This window comes from Aspergillus alliaceus, assembly GCF_009176365.1.
Source record: "Aspergillus alliaceus strain CBS 536.65 unplaced genomic scaffold BDW43scaffold_54, whole genome shotgun sequence".
Taxonomy (NCBI): Eukaryota; Fungi; Ascomycota; class Eurotiomycetes; order Eurotiales; family Aspergillaceae; genus Aspergillus; species Aspergillus alliaceus.
The window spans coordinates 254,696-270,324 of NW_022474737.1; the positions used below are offsets into that span (position 1 = coordinate 254,696).

Genomic DNA, 15,629 nt, shown 5'->3' on the forward strand with positions numbered 1-15,629 from the left:
AGAGTCCCTTGTCACAGTAGGTGAGACCCTCTCAGCTGATGGGCGGTCTGGTTGCACGGGTTCGAAGACTTGACACCCCTACTAAGTAGCAAAGCAATTGACAAAACGAGTCAATCTTCTGGGGAGGGGAAAGAAGAAAAAGAAAAGAAAGAGAAAAAAGGAAAAAGAGAAAAGAAAAATGAGCAAGATCTTCCCCTTTCAATGGAAAATAGTCTCGAATGAATGAGGGGGAATCCCACTCAACCGAGGCTGTGTGGTCAGTGTAGTCAAATGGAACTGCAATATGCCTCATCGAACCCTTGCATAAATGCTCATTGCGACGTAGATTTCCCTAATGGAACGGGTCATTGTACTCTCAAAACCCGACAGGTATTGAAAGAGATTAGGGAACAAATATTCCAGAAATTTGTCTGCCATCAGGGGAAACAAGAGAAGAAAGATGTAGGAAAAAAGAAGAAAAGGGAAAAGATATACTGACAAGGCATCTGCATGGAAATGGTGGAGAGCAAATCAAATTCCCGAAGTGTCCCGAATTCCGCCGAGATCTCGGGTCGGTGAAACGGAAGGAGTATTAAAGATGGTATTTAATTCTTTTAATTTCGTCTTTTTATGGCCGCGTACGTAATAAGGTTCTGGTCATTTATTGTTTCTTGTCTCTATGGCAGCGACAGTGCATAGTGTCTGTTGTTTCTCCATATTACAATCATTATCAGTACATTAATTGGAGTATGGCAACTCTCATGATCATCACATGGGAAGTTCGGAAGTATAAAAAAAAGGAAACGAAAAAGGAACGTTCAAAAAGGGTGTATGTGCAGCTCGCTATGCTGATGCCGTGAACGCCGTCGCAATGAAGCTATTTTCAGAATGAATGAATGAAGATGAGTAAATCATGTCGTAAAATCGTATATCCTCCTCATCGGCCGTTAGGAACCACCTGATTCATTTCCCTCAGCGGTATCACCTTCCAAGGCACAGTATGCCTGGCTGGGAGGTTGGTCCACCGGAGTGTACCGATACATCTGAGGTTGTTGGAATTGACTCCAACAACTGGAAGTATTGTCAGCTAAATTCATGTCTTTTGACTTCGAGCGACCAACCTTGGGGCTTGGAGAACGTATCGTGCCATTGCCTCCCTAAACCGACTCTTGTATTCCTTAGGACTCGTCACGGTAGGCCGGTTTTTACCACCGCCAGCGAATCCACGGTCCTTGATCCACGATTCTAACTTCTTGTCCCAGGTATAGGTACGGATGCAATCAATCACGCCAACCACCAATTCCGATCGACTCTCATCGATAGCGATCATGAGTGAGTAATCCATGACATTTTGACGTCCGAGGAACAGAGTATCATTCCAAACACTCTGGCTCAAAAGCTTCTTCGAGTGTTCCCTGGTGAATAACGGCGTCTCGTAGATAAAATCCACCATGTTCTCATCAAGAAGGACCTCGTTGCGTTCCCCGGTGCTCTGTACCTTGCGATTCCTCATTGAGCCTTTGAGGTCAAAAATCCGCGTCGGAACGCGGTCGTAGAACAAGTTCTCCATTAGTAAAAGAAACCAGTTAAACTCCGTGCCTGTGGCAGGATTCTTGATAATCACTTGGTAAAAGCCGAACATCTTCGCAATCGCGGACGGTAGCTCATGAAACAGCGCTTCAGACATGATCTGGAAATAAGCGGGAGCAAACTTGAGGAAGGCCTGCGTCTCGATGGGTGAGAGTGATTTCAAGATAAACCGATCATCCAACGACTTTAAGAAGATAGATTTTGTCTTTCCCCCCTTGGAGTCCCATTTAGCACATCGGGATAATGATTCCACAATACGCTCGGCAACACCGCACTTCTTCCGCAAAGCGTCGAACTGCTCAGCATAGAACACCTTGCAAAGCATCTTTGCCTGACCTTCCTGGAATTGATATTTGAGATGCGTCCCCGTAGACCTCAGAAGCGCATGCTCAACCCGTGCTTCGTCCATGGATTCTGGTCCTTCCCCTAGATCTGCTTCGGTTTCATCGAGCTCCTCATAGCGTTTTTGGATGCTCGCTAGCTTCTCTTTATAATCATGAGAGTCCAAAGCAAAAGCGATGAGAGAGCTTGGTTCATCCTCGCGCACAATAATATCGCAATCTGCAAAAACATGGTCGGACATGGTCAGTGGGTAGTCGAGAGGAGTCCATCCACTGGCAGAACGCTCAGACCAGAAATTTGTTAGTAACTTAAGAAGCGTGCTTCTTTCATGTTTTGGGAACTCCTTGAGGTCCAGTTGTTCATCCTCTGGAGACATCTTGGGTGATTCTTCGTTTGATTCAGTAACCTGAAGCCCATTTACCGAGGACCTGTCTTCGTCACTATGCCCCTCTTCAGCCTCGCCCTCTGATAAAATGTGATCCGCATTCTGGGCGGGGCTGTCGCTTTCCACTGGCGAGCTAGATTGCTCTTGTGAAGGACGACCTTTTCTTTGTTCTTCTTCTGAGGGCCTCCTTAAGAATTCTTCATTTCCTTTGCTCAAGTCGTCTATAGAAATCCGCGACGCGGCCGAAAGGAGATCCTCTCCTTCACCAGAAGGCTCTCGCTCCTCAACTGCCTCCCTGACATTTTTGTATACCTCCACAATAGGCTTAGAACTTGCAATCGGGAATGCACGAGATTGTGAGCGTTTCGCAGCTCTCTGTGCTCTTTCACGCTGTCGCTCTTTCTCGAATTCGCGGCTTAATTGCTCAAAATGCTTAGCCAAAGAAGAAACACGCGTATGTCCCTTTCTTGTCGGTATCGAACGAGGTATTAAAGATGGGCCAGGTGTGAGCCTTCCGTTTCTGAAGGCATTGAGGCCGAATCGTTCTGATAGCTTCTTGTCTGAACCCTTGAACCTCGTTTCATAGGGGGGTGGACTAGGTGCACCGTCTCGACCACCAACTCTCCCAGGGCTAATTCTGAACCCTTTTAAGGGCGTACTATCATACCCTATTTCCTTCTGGAGCTGAGCGGGCTGTGATTGAGCACGAAACAAGGGTGGAGAAGTTGCTTTCGCAGTGCGTCTAGTAGCAGCCTCGGCTAGCCGTGGAATTGCGGAACGCTGAAAACTTGGCGGAGAGTTTGGAGAGTTCATAAGTTTCTCAGCAACGTCGCTCCTCTGACTCAGCGTCTGTGGTTCATCTTGCTCGGGGATAGTAGCCTCTGGAGTGCCTTTACTTAAATCGGAGGTAAAAGGCACAGGTTCTGGTCGACCCATCGTGTTCCGAGCATTTGTTTCCACGAATGACTGTTCAGGTTGGCTTGAAGGCATCGCTAAGTCCAGATGTTGTACTTCCTTTTCCGCTATGGCTTCGTCGCTAGGGGAAGATGGAAGTATTTCCTCTGGTGCAGGTGATGAGTTTGGTGTATCAGATTGTTCAGGTTTGGCAGGGCTATTTTCTTGGGCCTCAGCTTTCTTTTTCTTCCCTGAATGCTCTTCAACAACAGATACTAGGACATCTTGCGCCTTTTCTGGAGACAGAGTCATGCGACGCATGGGACGGCCTTGGTCGGGCTCTTCAGTATTTTCACTCTCAGGTTCTGTCGGGGTGGTTGGAGCCTCTTCAGTTGAAGTAAGAGATGTGACAGAGGCATCCTTATCTAAGAAGATCTTCTTCAACTGCAAGGTTGCTAGTCGCCTGATGTCCTTTTCGGAAGGAAAGAAATTCTTTTCAAATTCTGCAAATGCAGTATCCCATTCAACAACTTTCTCCTGAGCAAAACGTAGCACTTCATTCAAAGGAGTAACTTCCCAATAACGGGAATTGATATACTTGTCTTGCAATTGTTTGACTAGAGCGGCATGGTCTTCGCTAGCCTTTTTCGTTAGGGCTTCAATTTCCCGCTTGCAGTCTTCTGCCAACTTGGGAATGACACTTTCAACATTAATACCCTTCAAGCGCGCTTTGACAGAGAGCATGAACTTGTTTAGACGCTGCTCGGTTCTGAGATAAATGTCATTCCTGAGCTTTAGATCGTTGTCTACTTTCCACGTGACTCGTGTCCTTGGGACAATGATTTCGAGCAGATTGATGGGGTCGTAGTGGATGCGCAAGGCAACATCCTTGAAGCCGAAGTAACGAAGGTGGTCACGCTGCAAATCGTGCGGGCAAATCCCAGCCCGAGCATGAAGGTTCTTGCTCCAAAAAGAAAGCTCCAAATATTTCCCAAACGAATACTTCCAGGTGCTTTCGGACATGGGAAAGACTTGGGTTTCATTTCCACAAATCTTGCAGGCGCTCCACATCAAAATTGTGTCTTGAAGTCCTCGGAGCTTCGAAGGATGCGGTTGAATGAAAACGCTTATCTGAGCTTCACCGTGGACGTATTGACGGTGATGTTCAAACATCCGCTTCTCGCAGCCATTTGCATTGCAAATAGCATTGGCATTGAGGCATATGTCCTCCACATATTGACCAAGCGCACAGTCGGGTTCAAAGACCGCGTCATCCCCGTGCTCATTATAGTATTCCAAGGCAAGAAGATCCGGACCCGAGCAGGGAATTGATGAAGTAGTGCAGACAAGGCTGAAGAGCACGACGATATTCTGATGTGCATATGGGTCAAAAACGCCTGCAGCTCCAGCAATGTAAGCTTCCCACTGACGTTTCTGAGTCTGATAGTTATGTAACGCTCTGTCGTATTCGGCGTCATGGGCCGCATGCAAAACCTCTTTTACTTTCGGAGGAGCGCCTTGGGGTGATTCATGAACCATTTCCGGGGTCACGAGAACAAACTTTTGTGATCTTGCTTTCTCGTCTAATGATGGGTCAAGATCGAGGTTCTGGTCTCGTAGACGCTTCAGGTAGGCCAGTCTGCGTTCCATTTCTCTAGCACGCTTAAGCAGGTAAGGGGGCTCAAACTTGACGAATGGAGAGGCTGACAAAATTTTTGTTTCACTATCATGCACAAAATCCTGGTAATAAGTTGGCATGGGAACATCATCCGGAACTTCTGTGACCTCGCTGGTAACTGCGGACTTTTCTGGAAAGGATCCATCATTCTTCTCACTCGGGTCCTGCAGCAAGCTTGATGCAGGGGAACTGGATTTCTTCCCGCACCTACTCACCGAAGATAAGACGCTCGAGCATGCTGCATCAGATGAGTCCCTTCCGGTTTCGATTTCAGATAACGCGGGCATCTGAGCAAACTCATCTCTCATTAGGCAAGTCTCCAGCCTAAGATTGTAGACAACATAGGTCATAAACTCAGTAATCCGTTTCACCTTTGCGAGGACTTCACTATCGCCCCCACGAAGAACAATTGTACACCCGAGCTCTTTGCGGCAGCCTGACAGATACATGTACGTTTTTTTGCGCCCATTATAGACATATGTTTTGACATCAAAGCTACCGCACTCGCTGGTCACAGGAGTGGTCACAAGCTTATCCATAGAAGTAATTATTCTGGTCTGCGTGCATCGGGATACAGCTTCAAGCACAGACGACTTAACATTGTAAGCCGTTGCGATTTTGACTTTGTCTAGCAGCTCTAGAGCCAATCCGGAGACATTCTTCTCAACGAGAAGCAGGTTAGGTCGTAGAGCAGCTATTCTGCTGACTAAATTTTCGAGGAATTCACGCTCCTGGCGGATGACAGGTTCCAAGCTCATGAAATGTTGCTGATGACGAGCATATTCGAGTGGAAAGGCAATGATCAGTATCTTGGGCTGCGGAACGCATCTGGACATGCTCTTGAGGGCAAGGTTCTTAGTAAACACCAAGCCAGATACATAAGATGTGTCGCCAGGTCGACCCCCCGAGATCTTTTTCAGCTTAACGTAGTGACGAATGTCCATATCGTCACCACCCTGAACGTCCGGATCAACCTCATCTGCCGCCTTCAGGAGAATTGGAAGCAAAGCTGTTTCCCAGCTTTGGACGTGAGGTATTGAGGCATCTTTCAAGAGCTGCCGCAGGAGTTTGCGAACATGCTGCAGGCTAGCCTTGTTTAGTTCAACCGGCGGAGCACCGGCTCCTCTCATAGAAGAGCTTCTTGTCATTTTGAAACCACTAGAAGCTACCCCAGTAGGAAACACGTGGGCAGCGTTCGAAGACTCGTGTGGGTTGAAAACATTATCTTTTGACGTCCTAGGCGAGGGGCGCTGATGGACACTGCTGGCAACACTAAGATTACGCCGGCGAGGACGGGGTAGGTTTACTGCTCTCGAACTACTAATGCTGCCCTCATCTAGCTCGCGACCAACATGACTGTAGTTCGCAGCACTTCGGTCACCAAATGCAGACCGACCTTTTTTCATGGCAGCGAGAAGTCCTCCGAATGTTGTTCTCTCATTGTCAGCACCACTCTTAGAAAATGACCCTTCTGATACAGCTGATAGTAGACTTGGTTGTTCGTCACCGCTGGATGCATCATCGGAGAGATATTGTGCCAGATCCGGGTCGATGATATTATCTTTATGAAACGCGGGGAGTCGTGTTTCTATAGCAGTGTCCTCCACATGCCGCCTCTGGAAAGGGGCTCGGTCATCATGATAAGGCTTGAAGTTACGAATGTACTGCTGACGAGAGTGGTGGCGCTTATGGCCCATTGAATGAGTCCTCCCACTGAGTGATGACTTGAGTGACCTTGAGGATGTTGGCCGAGCTAATGGACGGTCTGGGCTGATCTCTAGGACAGCCGACCGGCGATTATGGCCTTCGCCAGCACGTCTCGTTGCAGGAATTGCCATTGTAGGTGTTTTCAAAACTTGGTCGATTGATTGCGAAATTATAGAGGACGCGTCATCATCATCAGCGGTCGGACGTGGATAACTTCTTAAGCCTAGATCAGAGGCCCGAGGATTGACTACGACTGGGCTCTGTTCGCTGTCCGAGAACTCAGAGGAATCATCATCATGCCCATTAATCATGGCTTCGCACGGCTTGCAGACGCGTATAGTGCTCGGCTGGCCGAACCTCTCACCAGGGATCAGAAGTGTGCATTTAGAGTCGAATATCTGGCCACATGTCCGACAGTGGTGTTTACGTCGAAACGTAGAGAACGGCTCTCCACAGTGGAAGCAGTCCTTCGCATTCTCATCTCTCATCCAAAAATCTTTACTGAGCAGTTTACTCCGAAGTTGCGACATGACACCATCACCGGCTGGTTGAGAACGCCAGCTTCGCCCATCCTGACTAGGGCCATGATCGACCGTTGTGACTAGTGGCACTACAGCAGTAGAGTCCATCGATATATCACTTGGAGAGGCTTGAGAAGCCACATATCCTGGCAAGCGGTTCGAGCTTGGAAGGACTAATCTTTCCTTAGGCTTATTCTTGACGACTGTCTTTGACAGGTCTCTCGGCTGAACTTCCCCCTGTGCCAAGGGCGTAGGCGTTGGAGCAGCAGAAAGGTGTTGCTCTTCAGGGAAAGAGTTGTCAGCGTTGCCGGGAAATTGAGAGACACTATTTGCTCCAGACGTTGAAATGATAGTAGATTTATCTGGGCTGAATGAAGCCCCCGAGTTCGATCTAATCCTCTCTTGAGCCAAGAATGCCCCATCATGAGTTCCATCAGCTGATTGTCTCGCTCTTCGCATCGAACCAGGTAATGATGTATCTGGCTCATGAATGGCCTGGATATCTGCCCTCTTAAAGCTATCCGGTGCCTGACTGTTCGTTGTAGATGACCTGCTAGCATCTGAAGCGCCCGGACCTTCATACGAGAAGTGCTGGGCCTTCGCCTGCAAGACCGGGGAATGTGATAGTCGCTGGCTCCATCCCGAGGAGCTTAAAGATGCAGTGAGCGGACCGTCTTCTTTGTCTGTACTAACTGAGTCTATCGATTGGAAACTGTGTGAGGAGAGATTCACGGAGTTGCTGCTTGAATTATGAGACTCCTTGATAGCGTTGACGTGAAGCTCAGTAACTGTCGGATCTACGGCAACCGAGTTAGTCGTGCTTTTGGGTAACGGTGCAACAGGAGACTTCATTGCAGGTGAAGGCGAGACGGAGGCTTTTGAGGATATGCTCGCAGTCTTCGACGAAAGCATAGAGCCCTTTCCCGCTAGTAGAGAATGCAAACCATCCTGAGGTGGGTGGGTTGCGGATGTTGGTGAGTGTAATCTTGAACCCTGGGATGAACCTGGATGATACTGCTGGGATTCTGGTATGGAAGCTGTCGAGCCATGAGCAGACCTCGAAACGGAGCGTTCCGATGGTGGGCTTCTTAGACCATGGTCTTCAGTAGAGGATTTGTCTAGCGACCTCCCTACGCCGCTTACAATATCCTTTACCCCACCCACAGAAGTTCTAAATCGACTATATAATCCACTCAAGCCTCCTTGCAACTCGCCCGAGAAGCTTTTCTCTTCTGTCGCAGAAGTGGGAGCCGGGGGATTGGTAAAATCATTGAACGTGGTAAGGGAACCAGATTGGTAAGCCGCCGTATGAATCTGGTCCAGTGCAGCATTGAGGCCTTTTCGTTCGGCTTGAGCTGACAAAGATGTCCGGGAGCCTCGTCGTCCTAGCGGAAGAAAGAGAGATGATGCAGATGGACTGGACGTCCTTTGAGACTGCTGCGAAGCCATCCACGCTTTGCCGTATCCAGAAGCGTAAGAGAAATGAAATCTCGAAGGCTACTGGTCCGACAAAAATCGCCCCAGTTCAGTAGGAGCAAGTAATCGCAAGCATCCGTCGCATCTACCTGTGAAGAAACCTGATTCGTTGGTGAAGGAAACTGATTGAAGTCTGTGTCGTGCGTATCCATGCATAGGAAGGTTGGCTCCGCATCGTCCGAGAGTGTACTGTGAACTTCGATCAGTCCTAGTTGATCTGAGATATCGGACGCGTTTGAGGGGTGAGATGTTCACCGATCGATGCTTCTCTTTTCCATGCAGAATAGAATGCCCACCAAATGCCCGTGACATGCTGCCCAATGACGTGGTGGTGGCGCAGCAAGGTGGCTGGTGAGATACGGGCGGTGAGGAACGTCTGAAAGCTTCCTTCGCGTCCAAATGAACGGAAGGAGACAAGGGAAAAAAAAAAGTACTACATGAGGGTAAAAGCTCCTTATATTCATATTGTGCTCTAAGACTGAATAGCACTTAGGAGGAATGGCGCAGATCCTTGAACTATCATGTATTCTATGGTTATTCTCTATCTAATCAACCCGTCAAAAAGCCTCTCCTTTACTGTGACTGGGATGCGATTTACCGGATCATTGTATACCAGACTATGACGCTATTTATTCTGATAAGAATTCTGCATCTACACAATGACTTCAATGAGTGCATGGGTTGCGCCGCTGGTTGAACGTACTCTTTCTCTTTACATCAAGGGACAAGTGGAAGGCTTGCAACTCGAGGACGATGGCAGTAACCTCCGTTTTGCTAGTCGCTCTCCACAGTACACTATAGTTGTCGATGTAAGCCTCTGAGCCGCTGAAGAAGTATCATATTCTAACTACTTCGCACCTACTCTTAGTGGAGAGAAAGCGAAGGGAGAAACGTGGCAACTTTGACCGACTTCAACACGCAGATTGAGGCGGTACTAGCAAAGGAATCCTTGGAGGAACTACAAAAGGAGTCACCTGGTCGTTCATTAAACAGAAATGCGACCTTAAACCATTACATCCAACTGCTTGACTATGAGATCGTGCTCGAATATGCCATGTCTGCTCCGAAAATTCATCTTTACGTCAAGAACTTTACTATTGCAAGGAATAAGGGCAAGTACAAAGGCGCGCCACAAGGCAAATTAATCAAGAAGAATGCACGTATACGAGGATTGATAGGAAAGGCCTTTGATTTTATCAAGTCTCAAGCGACTCGCCACACTGCGAGTACACCAGAATCGTACTGCTTCGACGGCTCTTTGAAGACTCAAACTAATGAGGGTTCTGGAAAGCATGCTTCTCAACAGTTTCTACAGTCGCAGGCCCAGACATCCTTCAAAAGTATTACCGGACTTTCATCTATGGTTCCCCCATCCCCATCTAAGCGTGGCTCGGTGTCTTCAAACGCACTACTCGGATACCTAGGATCTCATAACAAAGCAGCCGACAGTGGCTTGCTAGTAAATAAAGAGCATAAAACAGCTGCTATGTCACTCAGCCATGGATTTTCCGGTATAACTGAGGTAAGAGGAAGTAATGGTCACGCTGCTAAAAGTACCAGTGAGATTCCCGTCGTTGAAGGAACCCTGTTATCTACGTCAGGCTCTCCCCTTGAACCGATACTTGCTGCTCAACACAATAGTCCTACTGCCCTAGAAGGGCCATACGATGCGGATCACAAGGCATCAGCTCAGGAAGCTGGTATAAGAACGACCAAGGGGAGAGATCTGAAACCTGAGAATTTGACTACCGGGCACACTGTTGGAGAAAAGCACACCTCACCGCCCCAGACGTTTCCAAAAAAATTGGTGCTTGGTACGGAGCGCTCTTCTAATGGCTCGGGTCTTAGCCATACTGACCCTTGGCATGACATGACACGTATTCGGACTAGGGACGTGAGGATACCCAAGAACCAAGTTGCATTGCTTGAACAGCACACTCGTCAATGGGTGCCACCCGATAACCCAAGCTCGATTCGAGGCTATGTGCCACCTGGACTTCTAGCCCAATGGAACAGGATCGCGCTACAGAAGAGCCGGCTAGATCAACAGAGAGTATCGAAGAGCTTGGTTTCCGAGCAGGCTGAGTCTCCCGAACCATTACCAGAGATCAACACTCCTACACCTCAAACAGATGTAGAGTCTGATGAGGAGCCCGTAACTTCACAATGGTCTGAGAGCTCTCCGGAGCGTGTTTCCCGTCCTCTTCGCGAACTTCCGGTAGACAGTAGCCCTGTGACTCGGGGGCCGGCAAAGAAAGGCAAGGGCTTACATGTTACAAGATCAGACATTGCACGAGAAGACCAGCAACAAGGGGATGATGGTACAGTTCTAGTAAGCAAAATTCAGCAGGGTGACCCGATCGCAGACATGCCGTCTGAGAACGATCGACTTGCAAACAAGCAGCAGATCTTTGAGCCAGATCATAATGATACTAGAGCTTCCGAGCTTGGTTGTCAAGCACACTCTGATGCAGAAAGCGAGGATTCAATCATGGACACATCCGTTCCCTGTCCATTGGGAGGGTCACAACTATCAAACTTTACCAACCAATCGGAGCAAGGACTCATCAGCTCTGGGTCCTCACTCCCTATAATACGGGGGCATGTACAAGTTCTAGAGACACCCATAGCTAACCTCAATCATTTACGTTCCACAAGCCTAGGCCAGAACAAGGCTGTTCTAGAGGCAAAGCACCCGGAACAGTTATCATCCCAGGTAGCCAAATCGTCATCTCAATCACGCATCTTCAACACATACGCAAGTAACGACGGCGACACAAAAGACACTAAGACGACCGACATCTCAAGGACCAATGACGATGAGGAGTCCAACGATAATGAAATCCTTGAGACTCAGCCGAGTAACGGCGACTGGTTGGTGCAAGATGCAACCCCTGACTCCCACACTGCCTTGGTCTTTGACTCGTCGGCGCCGAAGGCGCATGTCTCAAATGCTTCTATACCTATGTCTACACTCGAATCGCATGACTCAAAGCCATTTCCGTCGCACGATGAGGTACTATCTTCTATGGGCTTCGAGGGGAACGAACCGGACATAGAGCTAAGTCAGGGAGTGGCGCGTGGCACGCCTGTTGAGCAAAGTCAGATATCACCTTTAAAGCGCGCTGCGTCTGATATTGGTCTTGAAGAGCCACCCTCGTCGAAACGGTATAAGTTCATGCGAAGCGTAAACACCAATATGTCTACTATCGGTGTACGCAGATCAGCGCCCGTTGTAGTTTCTCGTCGGGAGGATTATATTCGCTACTCCGCGGAGCACTTTGAGGCGCAGCGGGTATATGAGAAGTTCCGAAATGATTATCCAAGCTATTCTGGAGATTTTCTACACTTCAAGAAACTGTGTGCTATGTTGCAGACTCTACGTGACAAAGGAAGCCTGCAGCGATCTTTCCTCTGGGACAGTTTTGTTATCATGCACCTGGAAGACTATCCACATTACCTAGAGCAATGTCTTTCTTCGGAGACGAAGTCGTTGGTGTACGAAGATTATTTCACATTGCACTTTTCCAAACCAACTCACAAGAAACGAAGTCTTACCGCAGAAGGAATCAAAGTAGTTGCGGCACAGAACGTACTTACGAGCAGGTCAGATGCGAGTATGAGTCCATTTCGAAGACAAAATGCAACAGAAACCTCGTTTACAGCCAGCCTTGTGGACAAGTTTTCTAACTTTCACGCACACTCCCTTGGACCCGCAACGCAGCAAAGCGCCCAGTCTGACACCAATGTTGATAGGATGTCGTTTACTATGTCATCCCCTACTCCGCATACTAAGACTTTGTTGCGTACACCTGCCGATGTTCATAATCCCCAGGTTGGAGAGCATGATATAGAGGCCAAGGAACAACTGCCAGAGGCCGCGGCAGAGCAATTAGCAGCCGAGGAGCAGCAAGTAGAAACCGAGAGACAGCATTCAGATACCGAAGAACAAGTCTCTGAAACTGAAGAACAGTTACACATGGAGATGACCACCCAGCTCAGCACACTGAGGGACCTCGCAAATGATAAGGAGTCCGTTATTGTAGAAAGCGAAACCAATAGTGAGGAATACGAGTTAATGAACGAAACGCACGAAACAGCCAGCATTGAACTCGGGGATGAAGAACCCTCCACGGCTCCTGATGCGCCCCTTTCAGACAATGAGACTGGAGCACCGAGCGAAGCAGAAAGTCCCAACGAAAACTGGTTTCTCTCCCTTCGACATCTCTTCCCAACCGTCCCCAACTGGTGTGACGGCCCCAATACACCCTTCAAAAGATGGGCACAGGCAGACCAGAACGCCTTCGTGGAACGCAAATCTCGTCGCAATTGGGCACGTGTTCCTATAGATGATAAGGGAGTACCTCAGCGACCTTATGATTCCAATCCTCCTGAATGAATTTTATCGTGCAAAGCGCCAAAGACGCCTACCTATTCGGGGTCCCCCTCCACCCTATTTCTGCTTTTTCATATTTATTTCGGTCCAAATATTCCCGTACCGACTTTTCATTCTCACCTCACTTGTATGGCAGGTCTAGTTCATGATGTGTTTCACGTAATATCCCTGTTGTATGGCGTTTGTGTCTTGATCTTCATGATTTAGAGATTGATGTGGGTGATGGTGGGGAGAAGTCGATTTCCCTGTATTTATATTCTGTACCAACGAGGACCGGTGGATTCGTGGCTGGTATGCAATATTAAACAATGCAAGTTTTATGACAGGTTTCAAGTCCGTACTACTTAGTAGTATCACTGAATACCTATCAATTAGCGTAAGAGAGTATTATGGTCTACAACACGGCGAATAATCATTGCAGAATGAACAATTCGATTCAAGGAGGGTATCTATGTCATAGACATCAATCTATATCCATGGTAAATTTCCAAGGAAATATCATCGAAGATTAAATGAAAAATAAAAAGCCGAGAACTATCCACCCAGCTAAATAATAAAACACAGAAGTACAATACAAGTGCCAAGAAAAAGATTCATGATGCAAAGGAGCATGATGTTCATAAGTGAGGATCATCGGGGTGTCATTGGTCAGTGACCATGTGATTTTTTCTTTTAAAATGATTTATGATCAAATCCCTGATCCACAGGATTGCTTAGACGTGTCGGAATGGTTCGTAGGCGTTTGTCCGGTTCTGAGCGGGAGGAGGGGGTGGTGGGTAAGAGGTGTTGTAAGAAGTGTTCTGGTTGCCCTGAGGACCAAGAGGTTCATAGGTGTAAGGGGTCTTCTCGGCAGTGACACCGCGGGGCGTGTTCTTATGGTTGTAGGGAGAGCGGCCGGAGCAGCAGCAGGTGCTCAGCATCCAGAACAGAGCAGCTCCCAGAGAGAAGGCGACAGCCAACCAGGTGGTAACGTAGATGTTCTTTCCCATGCTACCGTGCATACCATAGTTCTTCAGGTTCTCGTTGAAAGCACCAGTGACGGTAGCGAACATGGCCGTAGCAGTAACGGAGGCTGCGGCAGTGAAAAGGAAAGCAACCTACCTGAGGGTTAGCATTTGTCGAAACCAATGAAAATGGTAGTAGGGGATTCAACATACACCAGAGACAAGGGTGGTGACGCAACTACCCCAGCGGCTGCAGATCGCAAAGATACCAACGACCAACTCGACAACGGTGGCGACAAAGGCGACGATGTACGCGATGAACATCCACTTGGAAACGTTCTTGTAGAGGTTCAAAGACTTGCGCATACCACTAGGGAGGCCATTTTCCAGTCCGGTCTCCTTCAGATTCCAGACCTCGATGGGGTTGAACCAGAACTCCGCCTTAGGTTTCGAGCAATCCGAGATATTGAATTTGTTGTCGTTGATGTTTCCTTCACAGTAGCCCCACAGACCTACGTTGTAGAAGTCCTTGATGTCAAACTGTTTCTGGACCTGTTCCAGGGCAGCCGTGATATCTCCATCTGAAACTGTCACACCGGCATCGCTAAGAGCTTGGGATACTTTGTTTTTTGACGATGAAGTTGTTGTCATATTTTGAATATTGGCCTTTAAAGGTACTATTATTAGTATGTGGATGACGCACGAAGTGAGGGAGGGGTGAGTATGTGCTTACCCGGAAGAAGTAGAGATCGTTCAACGTGCTAGAGCTGGAATTTGTGCAGCCCAGCCCGACGATGATGATGCATACTAACGATGCGATGGTGAGTGCATATGGTGTGATAATACACAAAACTCGACCGCCTTTACCCATGATGACGGTTGTGATGGAGGATGGTTGTTTAGTTCGTTGTTTTGATATCTGTGATGGATGGCTAATTTATTTGGGTTTGTTTTGCTTTTATCCTGTCGAGATAAGGAAGATGGGCAGAGAGAAAGAGAAAGGAAGAGAGAAAAACAGGTGAATTGAGATCGAGATATAAAATGAGAAGGCAGGAAGAGAATGATCACACAGTCAGACGGGAGACTTGTGTTGTTTTTAAGATGAGCAGCCCGAATGATCGTCACGGCCCCAGGCCATCAACTTTACTTTTTGGGGAGGCGCAGGTTTGGTAAGTTTTTCTCTCGTTAGATCGTCGAGCCAATCAGGGGAGGGACTGGAGGGCTACGCCACGCTCTGTTTCTATAAATTCACGGAGGTTTCCACCGCAACTACAGGATCGTTATTTACCATACGATTCAAACGGGACCAGTCGTATGACGCTAACCCCAAAGAGTAGACACAACAGCCCTACCGCCACGTCATAAGTGGCTGGAGTGATACGCGTCTCTCCTCTTAGCCAATTTTTTTTTTTTTTTTTTCAACTCAACTGATCGTATCGTATTGATAATGTGATACATATATGACTATTTTATTATTTTCCTTCTTCAATCTGCAGATTCCACTATACCAACATGGTAAGGTATCTGCCGCTCTAGGTATTAAGGTTATCAAATTAAAACTTTTTGGTGGAACCAAAACATGGTATTAAAATAACGATTCTTATAGACTGTGTCAGTCAAATCCACCACGTACTCTATTCGAAGGCGCAGGCAGGCTTCACCATTTAAAGCTTGGCAGTGTAACTTAGAATTCACCTTCCTATTCCCAATTCCATCT

At 47.8% G+C, this 15,629-nt stretch overlaps 3 protein-coding genes across 3 annotated transcripts; 1 reads left to right on the plus strand and 2 right to left on the minus strand.

The window, feature by feature from the left end:
- Positions 1 to 582: 582 nt before the first annotated feature.
- Positions 583 to 8,851, minus strand: BDW43DRAFT_288792 (1-phosphatidylinositol-3-phosphate 5-kinase FAB1). The gene is made up of 2 exons (XM_032043322.1): positions 1,101 to 8,851; positions 583 to 1,050 (listed from the first exon to the last, which is right to left on the minus strand). The coding sequence occupies exons 1-2, from the start codon at positions 8,543 to 8,545 to the stop codon at positions 927 to 929; spliced, it is 7,569 nt and encodes a 2,522-aa protein (XP_031896191.1). The 5' UTR covers positions 8,546 to 8,851; the 3' UTR covers positions 583 to 926.
- A 162-nt stretch (positions 8,852 to 9,013) lies between these two features.
- BDW43DRAFT_193506 (uncharacterized protein) lies at positions 9,014 to 13,308 on the plus strand. Its single transcript, XM_032039043.1, has 2 exons — positions 9,014 to 9,381; positions 9,441 to 13,308. The coding sequence occupies exons 1-2, from the start codon at positions 9,232 to 9,234 to the stop codon at positions 12,969 to 12,971; spliced, it is 3,681 nt and encodes a 1,226-aa protein (XP_031896192.1). The 5' UTR covers positions 9,014 to 9,231; the 3' UTR covers positions 12,972 to 13,308.
- Positions 13,309 to 13,326: 18 nt separating this feature from the next.
- BDW43DRAFT_193499 (SUR7/PalI family protein) lies at positions 13,327 to 15,085 on the minus strand. Its single transcript, XM_032039042.1, has 3 exons — positions 14,646 to 15,085; positions 14,126 to 14,578; positions 13,327 to 14,065 (listed from the first exon to the last, which is right to left on the minus strand). Exons 1-3 carry the CDS (start codon positions 14,781 to 14,783, stop codon positions 13,682 to 13,684), a joined length of 975 nt encoding a protein of 324 aa, XP_031896193.1. The 5' UTR covers positions 14,784 to 15,085; the 3' UTR covers positions 13,327 to 13,681.
- Positions 15,086 to 15,629: the final 544 nt, after the last annotated feature.